The sequence below is a fragment of the Dunckerocampus dactyliophorus genome, chromosome 3, assembly GCF_027744805.1.
Source record: "Dunckerocampus dactyliophorus isolate RoL2022-P2 chromosome 3, RoL_Ddac_1.1, whole genome shotgun sequence".
NCBI classification, from domain to species: Eukaryota; Metazoa; Chordata; class Actinopteri; order Syngnathiformes; family Syngnathidae; genus Dunckerocampus; species Dunckerocampus dactyliophorus.
The window spans coordinates 28380449-28398456 of NC_072821.1; the positions used below are offsets into that span (position 1 = coordinate 28380449).

Sequence of the window (18008 nt, forward strand, 5' to 3'; positions counted from 1 at the left end):
CTTGTTGAGTTAAAAGACCCCATGTATTCAAAGATTTAGGTGGGTTTATGTAGTGTGTATATTTTAGCCTTTATACGGTATAATTCAGACTTTTATGAATTAGCCATCATAACTAAATTCAAACTTGTGCACCCAGTGGCGGTTCTGGCTTGAATGACCCCTGGGTGAACCGATGCGGGTTTTTTTTTTTTTATCCCCACCTCCTTGCAGCGCCCCCCCAAGAGAATGCCGCCCTCGACAATTGCCCATATGGCCCATAGCTAGAACCGCCACTGTGTGCACCCAGTTCTTCGTTTTAAAAAAAATCCCTGAAGATATGCTTGTATAATCATATTAGCCTCAACAAAGAATAGTTCAGATAAATCATTAAGGACGGAGAATTATAGCATTATGTCACAGGCGCCCTGTGGCCGGTAATAGGATCCCAAGATGCAGAGACACAAGATCACAGGAAAAGGTAACAAAAACTAGAATGTCCACAGTAAAAAAAGTACAACATAAATTCCGGGGCAGCGGGGGAACACACAACAAAAATGAATAACTAAGGACGCTGCACACACGGAAATAGCAGGAGTAAAAAAATACAAAAAACACTGCTGAAAAAGACTAGCAGCGAAGAAATACAGGAACAAAAAAAACTGCTGAAAACAGAGCAGTATAGCCTAACAAAAATTCACTGCTGCAGTATCGCAAACAGGAAAATACATTTACTTACTATGCAGGAAATGGAAGACCAGAAAGCGTAGGGAACACGGCATACAAGGAAAACGAGAGCAGGAATCAGGCATGCATGGAAAGACAACCTGGCAACAGGTCGGCAGCAAGGCAGGGTCTAAATAGTCCAAGGGATGATTGCTAACAGGTGTGCATGAGCTCCTCCCACGGATTGGCAAGTGTGCTGCAACAAACAGTTAGAGGGCAGCAGAGCCAGCACCCTAGTTCATGACAATTTATACACAAAATGGGTATACATGTATACAAACTTCTGCCTTCCGCAGCTGTATTTATTTCTTGTACTTTGTTTTTTTCATCAATTTTATTATGTATGAAATCTTTTTGACATTTTTTAATTGTACATAGTTGGAAATTAGAATCCCATACTCAATCCATTTGGTCAGTGGTCACGTTTTCGGAAATCAGCACTTTCAAAATAAAATCGACAATCGTGTGTATTAGTTTATGTTTACGTCCGTTTCTGGCACAAAACGCCAAAAGGTAGTTTATGCTCTTTAGGCAGTGTGATAATTAGGTAAACGTAGAATATCGCGATCTACGTTTATAGGGGAAAAGGCACACGTCACATCATGTTCTTACATCTAAGCTAGACCTTCTCTTTACTTGGCGCCATGTGTGTTACGTCACTTCCGAAAGCACAACGCTTTACAACATAAGAGCACGTCATACAACACAATGAGTAAAGGCGTAATCACGTCATATCGCACTACTAAACACTGACGTGAATAGCGTTGTATTGTTCTTAGGTATCCTTAGTAGTAGCATTTGTAACAACTTGTTTACCACCATTTTCCCCAATGTTCCAATTAGAAAGGTCATTGGACTAAGCAGTATGAATTGATGTAATATCATTTCTTCAAAGGAGCGTAAGAGACACATTTATAGACGCGTTTCTGAGTAAATGCAACTTTTAACATCTGGCGGTCATGTCAGTAATGTGTAACATTATTTTGAAAAGCGTCTAACCGGACATTGCTTATTGTTTCCACGCTCTTGGCGGTCTTGATAACAATTACCCGGCACCACAGTGAAAACAGGTAAATGCCCCCGCTATTGCATTAAGCTTTGCTCGGTCGATTTTAAAATGTCTTGAGTCCACACGGATGCACTTGAAGGCTCGTAGCGACCGTTACATGTACGGTATTTGCCGAAGTTCACTTCTGGTGTTAGGTGTTAGCATAGGTTTGGCACCGCTAACAATGGCGAACTAGCTAATGTTGGACATCGATTTAAGGTTAGATTTTTAGCAACTCAAGTCGAAACATTCATCGAAACGTACACGACACCCGACAAGTGCAGTAAAATTGTAGTTGTAGTAGTAATTAAATAAAACCCGTGGTGTTTGTCCTGTTTACAAGACCAGGTACTTGGTACGCCATTCCTCGTGAGTTAATACATCAAGATACGCAAGATCCCCACTGTGGTTTTAAAACTCTATGCGTAGACAGCGCCTAAACCTTTACCAGTTTTTGTTTATTTCGTGGACCTGATTAAAATAACTTAGAAACATACTTGGATGTAACTGTTTATTACGGTTTCAAGTGGCGCACAGTTTGACGTAGGGAACGTCACATAAGTAAAAGTTGCCTCCGCATATCACTCATCTGGAACCAACCATTTCCTACCTCGTGGGTCTCCGATAGCGAGCTTCAAACTTCCGGTTTCGTTTTGAAATAGTAAGCTTAAAAAATAAATGAGAAACACTTTTTTTTTTCCAACCACGGTATCTATATATATATATATAGGGTTATGTAATAGAATGTCATTGTAAAATATAACTGAATATATATTTACACTCAGGTCAATACAGTAGGTGACTGTATGGATGCACGCATAAAGCCATGGTTGCAACGTGCGATTAAACCAAGAAGGGAGTAGGTAGTAGGACTAAGATGGACACAGGTAAAATATCTGTGGTCGGTATGTTGCTAAGTTGTTTGCTTTTGGAAATAATACGTTAAAACCATTTGCTTGGATAGACGAGATCTTTGGTATCTAAAGTGCGCCGTGGGGGTCATTTGCAGCACACAGTTGTTTTTTTTTTTATTGGCTAGTGGTGCATTCTAAAATTACAAATGAGAAAAATACAAAAAATAGATTTGGATCCTTACTTTTTGAAAGGGATTGATGGTAGCCAAGGTTCCACTGTGGTTTGGTGTCTGTGTGTGTTATCCTTTACAAGCCTTTTTTTCCTTTTTAAATGTCCAGCTTGACTTCATGGAGACCGCAGGAGTATGTGAGATTGATGTGGCAACCAGGAAAATAGTTGGGGGCAATGATTCACCAAGTGTCGACAGCCCTTTTCAGGTAACTGCATCCACGGGATTTCATTTCTGTCATATTTTATTTGGTTGGTGAAAATGTGTGTGCAAGTGTTACATTGTTTTTTAAATATTTTATTTTCTTGCCGATCGCTGGCATGACACAAATACTGTCAAGTAAATGGACTAGTTCCAGTCTACAGTAAAGGAAAATATCACAATTGAAGTTGTGAGCAGGAAACCTCAACTGAGACAGATGGGATTGGGTTTTTGTAGTAAATACAATAATAGATTTGTGAATTGACAGCTAACATTAGTTAAGTTTACTTGAAGCCAGGGGTGTTGTGGCCAGCAAGGCTCATTGGTGGATAGGGACAATGAGGAGTATTGATTTATTTTTATGTGTAGCCCTACTAAGTTATTATAGTAACATTCAATATTTCAAAATGTTCTCTTTTTCAGTGTGGCACTAATCCTCCTTCACACTGTTTCTTGTTTAATGGCATGTATAGAATACTCCAGTGGTTGTCTTTTTCTGCCATAGCCCACACTCCCCATCCTGAGACCTCATCACTGGAGGGGTTCTGCTGTACATACTGTGTAGTGGAGACTGCCCTATTGCATCTGTTTTTGGCTTTGAGTACCATCTTTACATTTGGGTTTGTGTGTGTGTGTGTCTCCTGCCAGGAGGAGGCTGCAGAGTTTGGCTTACAATTGAGCTGCACCGAGGAAGAGAGAGGAGAGACGCCAGGCCGAGAGGACAGTCCCAGTGACCTAGGAGAGGCGGAGCTTGACCCCGGAGGAGAGGCCAAGTCTGCAGACGACAATACCTTTGGTATGAGCTCTGTTGTACTTGTTGTTTGGACTGGATTGTATTATAGTGGTCATTAAAAGCTTATGCTTGCTGTTAGGGCCGTACCATTCTGGGGGAAAAATGTGAATCACAATTTTCTTGCTTAGAATTGAGATTGATTGCTTGAAATTGACAATTGAGATTCTCACAAGCATGTTTTTTTTGTTTTGTTTTTTTATGCGTTCGTCATTGGAGTGCTTGGAAGGATCGTTGGCAGGGGATGTTCTTTATAGAAATGAACAGAGACTTAAATTAATCCAAGTCAAAAATAGGGAACACGCATGCACTCTACAGTGTATTCGTGTACGTAATAAAGACAAGTCAAAAGAAAAATCAATGAATTACTGTGATTCCTCTTCCTAATGATGAATGATAGATGGTTCAATGTCAGTGGCCTTATGTCCTAGCCTTTCCAACAGTAAAAGTATCATTCCGGTAAAACTCACGAAACAAGCAGTACATTTAGGCAGTACCATACATACACTACCTACTTTTTACATCAACAATAGCCGTGAAAGTCTCCCCTAAGCGATGTGACAAAGCACTATCCTCCATTGTGGAGAACATTTCGGAAAACATTTGTTATTCTTCTTGATCATTTCCTACAATGACAACGCCTCTCCCGAAGTCAGCTGGGATAAGTGGCATAGAAGATGGATGGATGGGTGTTATGTCGTCCGTTGCACACACCCTGCTTCAACTTTTGACAGTTTTGACACTTTTGACAGTTTTGGTCCCACGTTTTTTCAAAATATATTAATAAATCATGGCATTTTATGGTTGAATACAGCCTATTAGTAAAAAAAATGCATATTTAAACAATTTTTGGCCTAAATTCAGCCTTTTCAAGCATAAAAATGGCTAGATGTAAAGTAAAATACAAATATACGGCATTTAGAAAATGCATTCAGAAGATGTATTCAAAGATGTTGTGATGATATATAGTATTCTACACTGGTCACTAGGTGTCACTAATGAAGAATAAGGAACTTTCCCAATGCTAACATGTGTTAGTCTATATTATGGCTTATTTTTTTCCCTATTATGTCAACTATATTGTGTAATACGAGTGTAAAGGTGACGATAGTGGTGTTATTTCATGTCTAGAGGCCTCTTAATGTTAAAAACCGTATTTAGATTGTTGTAAACAGGTTTTCTATGCTCGAACTTCGAAAGTATTCAATTTATAAATATGTAATCCTACTTCGTGGAAATTCACTTCACGGTCGGGTCTGAATGCAATTAAATGCCATAAACGAGGAATTACTGTATCTGCTTAACGGAATAAAGAATCACACGATTAATATGAAAATCACATCTTGATTAAAAAATTAAATTGATTGATATCCCTGATTTCCAGCCATGACTTGGTGTTTTGATTTCTCTTTCAGGTGAGGAGGTTGTGCTACTCATGCAGGCCCTGAACTCCCTAGCCACACCCGAAGAAAAACTGGCTGCTTTGTGCAAGAAATATGCAGACTTGGTAAGATGGCATGCTTGCCACCTTAAAACAAATTACATTTCCACTTCTGCGGCCATCACACTGTGGTGGCATTACACCAGCGTCCTATTTGTACCGTTTTTGGGGTATTCACATTTGGGGTATTGTTACTGAAACTGAATATTGATAATGGACAGCGTCATGTGGTTTCTTGTTTTTGTGCTCAGTTGGAAGAAAGTCGTTGTATGCAAAAGCGTCTGAAGACCCTGCAGAAGAAGCAGTCTCAAATCGTAAAAGAGAAGATCCACCTGCAGGGCGAGCACAGCAAAGCTATCCTGGCCCGCAGCAAATTGGAGAGCCTCTGTAGGGAGCTACAGAGACACAACAAGACTTTGAAGGTTCATAGCAGTCCACTGTCAACATCAACAGAAACCAATAGCTTAGATCGAAATGAATGTTCACAACTTCTCTCCTATGTATCACTACGTATCAGGAGGAGAATGGCCAGCGGTCCAGGGAGTATGAGGAGCAACGTAAGGAAGCCATGCTGCACTTCCAGATGACCTTAAGTGATATTGAGGTGCAGATGGAGCAACACAGCTCTCACAACACCAAGCTGAGGCAGGAGAACATGGAGCTTGCTGAAAAGCTCAAAAAGCTTATTGAGCAGTATGAGCTGAGAGAGGAGGTAAGACAATGACATCACTGTGAATCACACCCTTGCAAAATCCCCCATATGTCCATATCTCAGGGTCCCTTTGGTCACATGCTACATTCTTAACCACTCAGTGGACAAAAAGGCTTTCTGTCTTTGAACGTGGCCTTTTTGTAATTTCTTAAAAGATCCTGAGGGTAATTGGCACACCCTAATGAAATTGACCTGAGTCAAGTTGACTTGTCTGTGAAGGCACTGGCCGATCCTTGACCCCAACTGATGCAGACCCTATAACCCAATAACCATGAGACAGCATCTGTGATAAGACGGCTTAAAGATGGAGCTTCAGGTTGTGCAGTGGCATCAGTTGGCTGCATGGAGGTGCAGCGTTGTCCTGTCGAAAGACCGACCGTCACCACATAGACGCTCAGTCAAGAGGGATGTCCTCTGCAACATCTCCACATAGCCAGCAACACGTTTGCTGAACACTTTTTGTGTCCCATAATCTTCCGGATGTTGTAAGAAATTAAAGTCAACCTTACTGCTTCCAACCAGCCAGCGATGGCGCATTGCAGGAGGCCTCGCTTGTGCTGTTCAACAATCCTGCCACGTTCAAAGTCTTTTTTGTCTTTGCCATCAGGAGGTCATTACAGTGTGAATCACTGAAAAATTAGAGCCAGATTTTAGGACACATTTAGACTTTTTAAGGCAACTGATTTAAACATTGGCACAGACTGTTTGAGCTTAAATGCAGTTTTCAAAAAATTATCTGTTGCTCCAGTTTGTTATTTTTGCTGTACTTAGTCTGTTTATAATCCACATGTGCAAAATAAAGATTTGCTTTAGGAGTGTATGTTAAAATTGCTGTATGTCCCCTTTTCAGCACATAGACAAAGTGTTCAAGCACAAAGAGCTCCAGCAACAGTTGATGGACGCCAAATTGCAGAGAATCACTGAAATTATGAAGGAAGTGGAGGAGAAACAGCAGAGAGAGAGAGACTTTGTGAGTACAGTTTGTGTCCATTTGTTTAAAAAACTGGAGTGTGAGTTCAACAGGCGGATCGGCACCTTGCTGTGCCAGACCATTGTGATTGAAGAGAGAACTGAGCCGGAAGGCAGAGCTATCAAATCACCGCTCGATCTCCGTTCCTACCCTCACCTATGGTTGTGAGCTCGAGTCAGTGACCAAAAGCACAACCGAGCCAGGAGGCCCCAGTGCATACCTAGGACACGCTGGAAGTATATGTGTTGCAACTAGCCTAGGAACACTTTGCAGGGCTGCTGAAAAGTGAGGGGTGCACTCATGTTATTCATTATGACACCGAGCGGAGTAGCTGACATCTTCTGCTAAATAAATACTGGTAAATGGTATTGATCTTGGAGAAAACAAAGAGCGTTTTAAAGTTGGCGGTGTCATTGCCCGCTGAAAACCTAATTAAAACACTTTGTGCCGCTTCAGTTGCTGAAAAATGCCACGGAATCGAGGCACAAGTGTGAGTTGATGAAGGAGCAAGAAGTTCAGCTCAAGCAGCAGGTCAGTACAAAATCACAAAGCACAAACCGTCAATGTTTCCCCTAGGTTTAGAGCACATAAACAGGTGCGCACGTGCACATGCGCAGCATTGCCAACTGTACTTCATCTCTCGTTTTAAGCACAATAAGGTTTTTGGAGGTGTTTTAATGGGTGCAATAGATGTGTCCCATTACGTGCATTAATGAGCTGCCTCTTTTTATCTGTTAATATATCTTGAACGCACATAAGAGACGCGTGATCATGTCTCATAACGATTGTGGATGACAGGCAAAATAAATTTAAAAAAGTGCAGTTTTCCTTTTAAGCACATACCTAATGAGCGTCCACAATGAAAATCATCTCGTATTGTTCAAACATTGTGGTTGACAAAACAGTTTGATACATTTCAATTTAACCAGTGTACAAAATACCTTTTTGGAAAGTGAATTTGTAAATAAAGTAATATTTCATACATATGCAACAAGTCATTACTTGGACAGAAGGTGGTTGTAATACGTTGTATGATCTGAAGTGTGTAAAACTCCTGTTCCTCAGCTTTCCCTCTACATGGACAAATTTGAAGAGTTTCAGAGCACTCTGGCTAAAAGCAATGAGGTCTTCACCACTTTCAGACAAGAGATGGAGAAAGTAAGGGATACAAACGTCACAAATGAAGCTTTTGTTTTCTCTCAATATTCACTCTTAACTCCATTCACTTTGCAGATGACCAAGAAGATCAAGAAGCTGGAGAAGGAAACCACACAGTGGAGGACAAAATGGGAGAACAACAACCAGGCTTTGCTGCAGATGGCAGAGGAGGTAAATTATACAGTACCTGTACAATATTTGTGATACATTTAACTTTCTCAACTGCCATATTAGCGCTACAACAATTAATTGATGAATTGATTTCCCAATTAATCAACTATTTTGGTATTCAATCATTTTTTTCAATAAAAAATTAAAATACCCCTGATTTTAGCCTCTCAAATGTGCATATTTTTAAAGCTGAAGTTAGAAGATATTTACGTCTTAACTAAAAAATAAAGATTGATCAAAACCAAATAGGTTGTCAGTTAATTGGATGATTCAATTGTGGTAGCTCCAAATTTTTTTTTTTTTTTTTAAACCAAAAGATAAAAACACCACCTGTGGCTAGCAGATGTAACCAATAGTAGTTTCAAAGAACAAATAAATGTCTATATTTGGCGCAATTCAAAGGTAAACTAATAATTATTAATGAAGTGATTGTCGTTCATGGCTTTCACTTGCCGCTGTCTAGTGCGTATACATGTACACAAAAGCAGTCTCAGAGAGGCGAGCAACAATTTAAAGTCATTGGGAGTATTCTGCGAAGCGAGTTTAGTGGATTAGCGAGCTGTGTGTTGAGCTGAAAGCCGGACTTGCATGTTCAGCGAAGGTAGCTCTTTTAAAGCAGCTGTATCACCATGGCAACTTAGGCTAAACTCATAACCTGGTCCCGACCAGGTTATGTCCAGGCTTTCATCTTAAAATCGGATATGAAAGTGCCACTGTTTCACTGTTAACTAACTCTGAGATGATGTGACCATTTAGAACCTACGAGATTCCCAAGGGGACATGGAGAGAAAATAAAAAAAGAGAGCATTCCCTGATTATCCATCTATAAGCGAGAGAGATGTTCAGACGAGGGAATACACTAGATTTACTCACATGAGCACCAGGAATAAAATGCAATATGAAATAATTAGGCCAACATTAGCAGAAGTAAACTCCGCAGTCCTTGCGTGAGTACTCTCGTCAACATTGCCATCTAGTGGTCACAATGACATAAAAGATTACTTCAAAGATTTAATTAAGTTGTTTTATATTTTTATATTTTGTTATATTTTCATATGAATTTATTGTATATTTTATAATATAAATTATAGTTAGTGTAATAAATCAGTGTTACTTGCCCATTACATGCTCAGCATCGTTCTGTCAGCGGTCCTTCCTTGCTCTGTTTACCCCTGCGGGTTCGGGGTGTAGAATAGGCCCGCTGTACTCCCAGCAGGTCGTAAGAGGCGACTAAGTAGGACAGTCTGTTTGCCGTGGACTGCGACCCGTGTCGGTGGAGAAAGGGATCCTGGTGATTGAGTGGATTGTGAGACTGCGGTCCTCCTGAAGCAACTTTGGCCCTGGATTCATCTAGTCGGGTGGTTATATAGGCCTGGATATAACCAATCGGCTGGTGGTGTTTAGCTCTAAAATACAACTAAAGTAACATAATTAATATTAATTAATATTTACATTACTTCGTAATCTACATAACTGTGAATTAACCATCTTTATCTAGATTTGTATTTTAGAAGGCAGCTGCTCAATCAGGTCAATCTGGGTGTAACTTGTTACGCTCAGAGTATAGTACTGTTGTATCCCTGTCGTCAGTATAAGAAGTTTTTCCTTATATATATATATATATATATATATATATATATATATATGGCGTCCCCTTGTTGGGCTCTGTGGTGGGTGGGGAGCAATGGTACTGAATCCTAAATCATTCAATATGGCATTTAAAACAAAACAAATGTAGATCAAGTGACTCTAACGAGGACCAGAAATCTTTCCCAAGATTCCTGGTCATTCAGTGTAGCGATCCGAACCAGCCACTCAAATTGTCGCCTTTCGCGATTAACAAAGGCATTGAGGGGCTGGCTGGATCTGTTAGGACAATATCCCGCCTAAGATCTGGGGATATACTGGTGGAAGTGGACAGGATGGCACAAGCACATAATTTATCCAATGTAGAGACATTTGTAAATATACCAGTAAAGGTGTCTGCACACAAATCCCTGAACTCCTGTAAGGGAGTTATCCGTTGCCCTGAACTTGTAGACTGTGATAACGACGAAATTTTTGATGAGCTTTCAGACCAAGATGTTACCAACGTTTTTAGAGTAACTACTAATCAGAGCGGCGTGAGGAAACCAACGAACACGTTCTTGACATTTAGAAAACCAGATCTCCCAGCATTTATCAAAGTTGGGTATCTGAGAGTGAAAGTAGACCCATACATTCCATATCCGATCCGGTGCTTCAAATGTCAAAGGTTTGGACATTTCAAAACATATTGTAAAAGTCCGGAGTGCTGTGTGAAATGTGGCTTCCGACTGGAAGAGAGGCCAACCTAAATGCGTGAACTGCGGTGAATCACATTTGGCTGACGCGAGAAATTGTGCAAAGTGGGTAGAGGAAAGAAAAATTCAAGAAATAAAGACCTTAAACCATCTTTCTTACCCCGAAGCTCGCAAGCGCCTTCAGACACAACACAATTGCGGCACCACCTATGCAGATAAGGCAGGGTTGGCCCCTCCAGTGGGACCCCAGAAAGTGACAGGTGGACCCCGTTCTGATGCAATTGCACAGACGGAGCTTACCTGGGTAACGGGTAGTACTCCGGTCCCGATCAAGAAAAACTCTTCTACAATTACTACAAAGGCCATTCCCAAAATTACAAACAGGGATCACCAAAAAAAGGGACAGACGAAAACAAATGAAAATCGTAGAAGTCGAAGCCTGTCACGAGATCTCCTGCCAGAAGTACTTCTGGTAGTGGTGCAGCTCGCAATGGCCAACAAACGAAAAAGCAAACAGATAAAGTAAAAAGTGTTAAGCCAAAGCTTAATGTGCCACAAAGTTTAACTACTAAAAATAAATATGAAGTTCTATCAATTGAGGGGGAAGATGATATGGACGTGACTCCCCCCACCACTCAGACGTCCAAAATACAAGTTGTCAAAAAGAAAGACAATACTTAAATGGGTAATGATAAAGAAATAGTCGTCATTCAATGGAATTGCCGTGGTCTGAAACCAAATTATGAGGAAATAAAGCATCTTTTGTATGATCACAAACCTTCTGTTATTTGTTTACAGGAAACATTCCTGAGGTTATCTGACAATATATCATTTCGGAATTGTAACATTTTTCACACCTTCAGTAATTCTGTGGTAGATGGTAGACCTATCGGAGGCTCATCTCTTTTAATAAAAAAGGGAATTCCACATGAAATTGTGGATATTCAAAGCAATCTCCAAGCTATCACTGCTAAGGTAACACTGCATTGCACCTTTACTACATGTTCAGTGTATATTCCACCCAGATTTCAACTTTCTCAAACAGAAATGGATAGTCTGGTTGACCAGCTTTCAGAACGCTTTTTATTAGTTGGCGATTTTAATGCCCACAATCCCCTCTGGGGTAGTCAAAATGTAAACAGATTTGGTAATATTGTTGAACGGACAATTGAACATTTTGATTTATGCCTTTTGAACGATAAGTCTGCTACTTACCTCCACCCGGCCTCTGGCTCAATGACGGCTATCGATTTATCTATTTGCTCTCCAACAATTTTTATGGATTTTCAGTGGAGTGTACATAGTGATCAATGTGGCAGTGATCACTTTCCTATTTTTATGAAACTAGTAAAGTGTTTACCAGAAGAAAGAATTCCAAATTGGCAACTCCACCGAGCCAACTGGAATGCTTTTTCAGAACAATGTTCACTAAATATAAATCATGACAAACTCAGAGATACAGAAGATCCACTTAACTTTCTTTCTCATTCATTACTTAACATAGCTACTAGCACAATACCAAAATCAAGTTCTTCCCCTCGTAGACACAATCCTTGGTTTAATACTGAATGCAAGGAAGCTGTAAAAAACCGTAAAAAAGCACTGAGGACATTTAAAAAACACCCGAATAATGATAATTTACAAAAATATAAGGAGATACGCGCTAAAGCTCGCAACACCATTAAAAAAGCAAAAAGACAGTCTTGGCAGAATTATATTTTTAAATTGAATATTCATACATCTATTCACAAAGTATGGGAAATGATTAAAAAAATAAGTGGAAAGTACATAACTAATTCTGTTTCCTATTTAACAAAAGCAGATGGAAACAAATGTACAGAAAGGCCCGACATTGTGAATTTGCTAGCACAGGAATTTGAAAATAACTCAACTGACCACTATTCCCCAACATTTAGAATTTATAAGGATGAAGCTGAAAGTCAGGATCTTAATTTTCTATCAACCAATGAGGAATATTACAACATCCCATTTAGCATTGCTGAATCAAGAAATCTCACGATACGGCAACTGGTCCAGATGATATTCATTGAGTTTTTAAAGCATAAGTTCGCCTTGGATCGAGCCTCTCAAAATTATTCAATCAAGAAATGGGAGTTCCTCAGGGTAGCATACTTTCTGTTACTTTGTTTTTGTTAAAGATCAACAACATTGTGGATGTTGTCACTCCTCGGTTCGACAGATCATTGTTTGTGGACGACTTTTGTATTTCTTGCTCTTCGGAGAATATGCCGACCATAGAAACAATTTTACAGAACTGCCTAAATAGAATCGAAAAGTGGGCTGATGAAAATGGTTTTCGCTTCTCAAGAACAAAGACGGTATGCATTCACTTCTGCAATAAAAGGTCTTTACACCCTGATCCGGAAGTTAAAATAAATGGTTCTGTCATCCCGGTTACTCAACAAACAAAATATCTTGGCCTGGTATTTGATAACAAGCTAACCTTTAAGGCTCATATTGATCATGTGAGACAAAAATGCCATCAAGCCTTAAACCTTTTAAAGGTAGTATCTAAAATGGATTGGGGTGCGGATCGCATTGTCCTGCTACATCTCTATAGGCCTTTAGTCAGATCAAAACTTGATTATGGCTGTGCAGTTTATAGCTCTGCTCGAAAGTCCTACCTTGATAAGTTAAAAACAATACAAAATCAAGGACTTAGAATTTGCCTTGGAGCTTTTCGTACTTCTCCAATGGAAAGCTTGTATGTGGAGGCAAATGAGCCTCCACTGCATTTAAGATATCAAAAACTATTTCTTAACTATGCAATCAAATTAAAGAATAACCCATTAAATCCAACGTATGAACATACCTTCAGACCACAATACCGGGTTTTTTACGACCTTAAACCATCTTCCATCAAACAGTTTGGCTTTCGTGTTCGAGAAGCTCTAATGCAAGTTCTTGGAACCACTGATATTTCTCCATTCTTAGTACCCAATATTCCTCCAGCGAACCTTTAATAGACTTGACATTAGCAACATTCAAAAAGGGTGTTACAAGTTATCTGGTCTACCTGGATAGATTTGGAGAAATAAGACACAAATATAGGAACTACCATGCTATCTATACAGATGGATCAAAAGATCACAATAAAGTAGGATCAGCCTGTATTAGTGGCACAATAAAAGAACAGGTTAGATTACCAGACAGTGCTTCCATATACACTGCCGACTTGTTGGCTTTGAAAATGGCTTTGGGTGTAATACAAAACACTGATGGAAAACAATTTATTTTCACAGACTCTCTATCTAGTCTAATGGCTTTACAATGTAGAGATCTTAAACACCCCTATATCGTACAGTTACTAGAATCATTATACAAAGTCGGTGTATTATCTAAACTGGTAGTTTTTGTTTGGATACCGAGCCATATACAATGTAGGTAAGGGAATGAAAAAGCTGATATGTTAGCAAAAGAGGCACTTAATATGGCTGTAACAGAAATGAAGATACCCTATACAGACTTAAAACCAAAGATGAATGAATACATAAAAATAAAGTGGCAAACGTCATGGGATTTAAATCCCAGTAACAAACTCTACCAACATCAGCCTAGAATTGAACCACATACTACAATCCCGTTAGCTAAGCGACGGGAAGACGCTGTGCTAACTCGTATTCGAATTGGTCATTCTCGCTTATCACACTCCTATTTACTTGCAGCAGAAAATCCTCCCCGTTGTATATCATGTAATAGTACACTCTCAGTAAAACACATTCTTCTTGAATGCATTGAGTTTGCTCACATCCGTGTCAATTTTTATAATGTACCTGATCTGAAAACCTTGTTCAGCGAAGTTCCGCGATCATGCATCATAGAGTTTCTTCAAGAAATAAATCTTTTTATTAGGTTTTAGATAATGGAAACAGGCCCTTTGGCAGGCCATTTTATTCAGTATCTAGTCTTACAGAGGAGACTTTAAGCCGCCATCCCGTATAAAGAAAAGCCACACCTTCCCGGTAAAGTAGATCACAGTTTCTATCTTACAAGCTCTACTCCCTAATTAAATTGATAGATTACACTCCCGAGAAACAGGTTTTGTCATTAATAACTTCACATATTAAGGTCCAGACACTTACATAACACTTTGTGTTGATAGTGTCGTTAAACTTTAATCAATCAATCAATCCTTGCTCTGTTGGCGGCGACAGTGTTGCTCTTAGCAGTCATGATCTTCTGAGAACTCCTCATAACGCTCCATAATAATTAAGTAAAAAAATTTTTAAAAAATAGACTGGCTGGGATCACTTCATATTTCAGCGAAAGTAAAATGATGACAAACGCGCCTTTCATGTGAACGCGCACTTGGCACAAAGCCAAAAGCCGGACTTTACAAAGTAAGCTGATAACCAATAAAGTCTCGTTAAACACTTGCTATACCATGCAGCTCCGATTCCCAAGATTTTGTATGATTTTGGAGGCATATTTTTCCAAATGTGACAAACCTTTTGCATTTTGAGGTTTGCTGCTCGTATAGTCTTTACTATTGTACTTGTAATGCCATACTTCCTTGCTACTTCAAGTCAACTATGCAACACAAATCCATATGGGAACTCTGATTATGTATCCTTAGCCTTTTTTCCATATCATCTTCAGACATCCCTGTTTTTTCCTAATTGTCATTACCTGGCAATGTGTAGAGCCTAACCCAACCCTACTACTTCCTAAACCCTAACCCTATACTCAACACTAACCCTAAACCTAACTCTCCTCCCTAACTCCTAACATTAACCCTAACCCCAACTTTCCTGTGCAATCCTAACCTTAAAGGAAAACTGTACTTTTTTTTTTTATTTCACCGATCAACCACCATCCTTATGTGAGACATGAACACATCTTTCTTTTCTGTCCGTTTTAAAGATATAAAAACAGAATAAACAAATAAAGATGGTGCTAAGAATGCACATAATGGGAAACACATATTCCGCCTATAAAGCCTTCTGAAAAAAAAAAAAAAATCCAAAAAGTGCCAACAATGCTGCATTTGCACATAATGTGACGTGCATATTAACCAAGCTACAGCTCAACCTTAACACAAACCTAAGCTTAACCCTCTACCTTAGCCTAACCATAAGTAGGGGCACTTGTCCTGTTGACTCCATCATGAAGTGCTATTGTGTTGTAGAAAACTCTGAGTGACGGCCACTTCAAGGCTCTGCATGGCAAGCTGGAGCTTCTGGAGAGACTCTGCAGAGCCCTGCAGAAGGAGAGAAACGACCTCAACAACCGGCTGAGCCTCCTGCAGGCACAAGGAAACGAAGGGGGCCTGGTTCCTTCCGAGGCCCTGCCACCAGTGCTTTTAGCTGGGGAGTATGACGAGGAAGAGGATGAAAAAGAGAATAAGAAGCTGTCACAGGGCAAGGGCATCCATGAAGCTCCTAGACCACCTGAAGTTGAGCCCACAATGTCCCCTGAAAGCACCACCACCGCTTCGACAACATCCAGCCAGCCAGCAGAAGCAGACACACTGCAGGACTGACTGTGTTAGGTGTGTGTGTGTGTGTGTGTGTGTGTTAGATGCCACTTATGGAGATGAGATTTTTTCCCCTAAATTCTAGATTTGCCTCTGCTGGTTTTCTACATGAGAAATTAAGCTCTTATGTGATATTAGATGGTAAACATTGTCCATGTTTGTACTGCTTTTAATAACTGCAGTTGTTGAGCACTTTGTACTCCTTTTCTACCATAACTGTATTTTCATAGGAAATGTTGGCATAGTTGATTGGAATTTAAACGCTCCTCTTTCAATTCTGCAACCCTGCATCATTTTCACCAAATGTAGAAGTGGAGAGAACATGCTGTTTGTCCTTACTGCAGTAGATTGAATAACATTTTCATACCATGATGGTAATGTTTAGTTTGCCATGAAGATGACGTGGAAGTACATCACAAACTCGACAGGGCCATGCTACCAAACATGTTTTTTTTAGCAAGTGGCCCATTTTGATTAAAATGTTTATTTACAGCATAAGTAACAATTTGCACGTGGAATCAGGGGTGCTAATGATAAACATTTAACCATCTCTCAAGTTAATACAAGGAAGCTCTGAATGATTTTGACTTCATTTTGTTGCTCATGATTATAGTCGAAATAAAAGGCAGATTGAAAAGGTGCATTTTTATTTGTCTAAACAATTTGGCCTTTTTTTTTTGCAATTTTTACTGTTAGCGTAGCGTAGGTCTGGCTTTTCTTTTGGTTTGTGTAAATACAGTGAAAAGATGGTCAGTGGTTTCAATCAAGTCACAGAAAATACAGTTGTTATGGTCAATATTAAATCTTACTCTGAGCATTGCACTAGATGGATAAATCTCATTTAAGGTCTTAAAATGTACTTTCACTTTTGGACTTACAGGGAATGTTAGATATTGGGTCCTCCAATTTTTTACCTCTTATGTCAGAACTACTGCATAATGGAGTTTCTATTTGAATGTATTGGACATAGAGTCTTATTCAAATGACTACATAGGATTTTGTTTGGTATCTCTTTGTTAAAGTCTTGTTCGTTGATGTAGAGTACTGGTGCATTAGGAGGAGGCAGACTCTCCAAATCAATGTTTTGTCCAAGTTGTTTGACTGGTGTAGGAATTGCTTTGAATACTTGATTAAAATCGGATTTTCTGCAATTAATACAATGGACTGAACAGAGGTGCCCTGGTTATCCATAGAATGAGATATTGACCAGATACCTTTATCCATCCAGTGTTGCAAAAAGGGATTTTCCATTCCACAGAACATATCTATTATTCCAGATCGGTGTTTGGTGTGGCGTAAAATTATGATTATACATAAGTTTCCAGCATAACAGAACCTACTTGTGAAAGGACAACTTCATGGGTAGTTTTTCTATGTTATAGTCACATTTAAGGACAAACTCTATACCTCCAATTTTTTCAAATAAACCTCTGGTGAGACAAAACTAAATACTATTTCTATCTAGCACAAAAGATTTTAACCATTTTAAGACAGCATTTAGACATTCAAAATTGATTGCGTGTAAGCCACCTTTATAATTTCAGATTTTTTGATATGGTGCACTCAGTTTTTCCAAATGTAATTAAAGTTTAGTTGATTGTTTTGATAGTTTCATCTGGTGTATGTGTAAGCTGGGTAAATACATCTTGCTAATGATTCCATTTTGGTTAAGTATGTTCTTCCAAATACTGTTAGATCTCTTTGTAACCATGAATTTAATTGTTTTCCATTGAATAATTTTATCAATATTTGGTGTTTCCCTTGTGGCACTGTCTTTGGTTAGGTGAATTCCTAGATGGAAGTACTAACTGTTGACAAAGGACACTACTGACAGGTAGTGACGACAGGTACTGCTTGTCACTGCGCAATACGTACCCGGAACGCAATCGGTCCCGCGCATGCGCACGGAGTTCGTCACGTCCTCCTTTAGCTAATTTTTATGACAGTGCTTC

At 39.4% G+C, this 18008-nt stretch overlaps 1 protein-coding gene across 1 annotated transcript; it reads left to right on the plus strand.

The window, feature by feature from the left end:
• Nucleotides 1-1703: 1703 nt before the first annotated feature.
• On the plus strand, nucleotides 1704-17558 carry txlng (taxilin gamma). The gene is made up of 11 exons (XM_054771756.1): nucleotides 1704-1772; nucleotides 2944-3042; nucleotides 3684-3831; nucleotides 5241-5332; nucleotides 5518-5688; nucleotides 5784-5978; nucleotides 6829-6948; nucleotides 7405-7479; nucleotides 8014-8106; nucleotides 8182-8277; nucleotides 15709-17558. Exons 2-11 carry the CDS (start codon nucleotides 2953-2955, stop codon nucleotides 16060-16062), a joined length of 1434 nt encoding a protein of 477 aa, XP_054627731.1. The 5' UTR covers nucleotides 1704-1772; nucleotides 2944-2952; the 3' UTR covers nucleotides 16063-17558.
• Nucleotides 17559-18008: the final 450 nt, after the last annotated feature.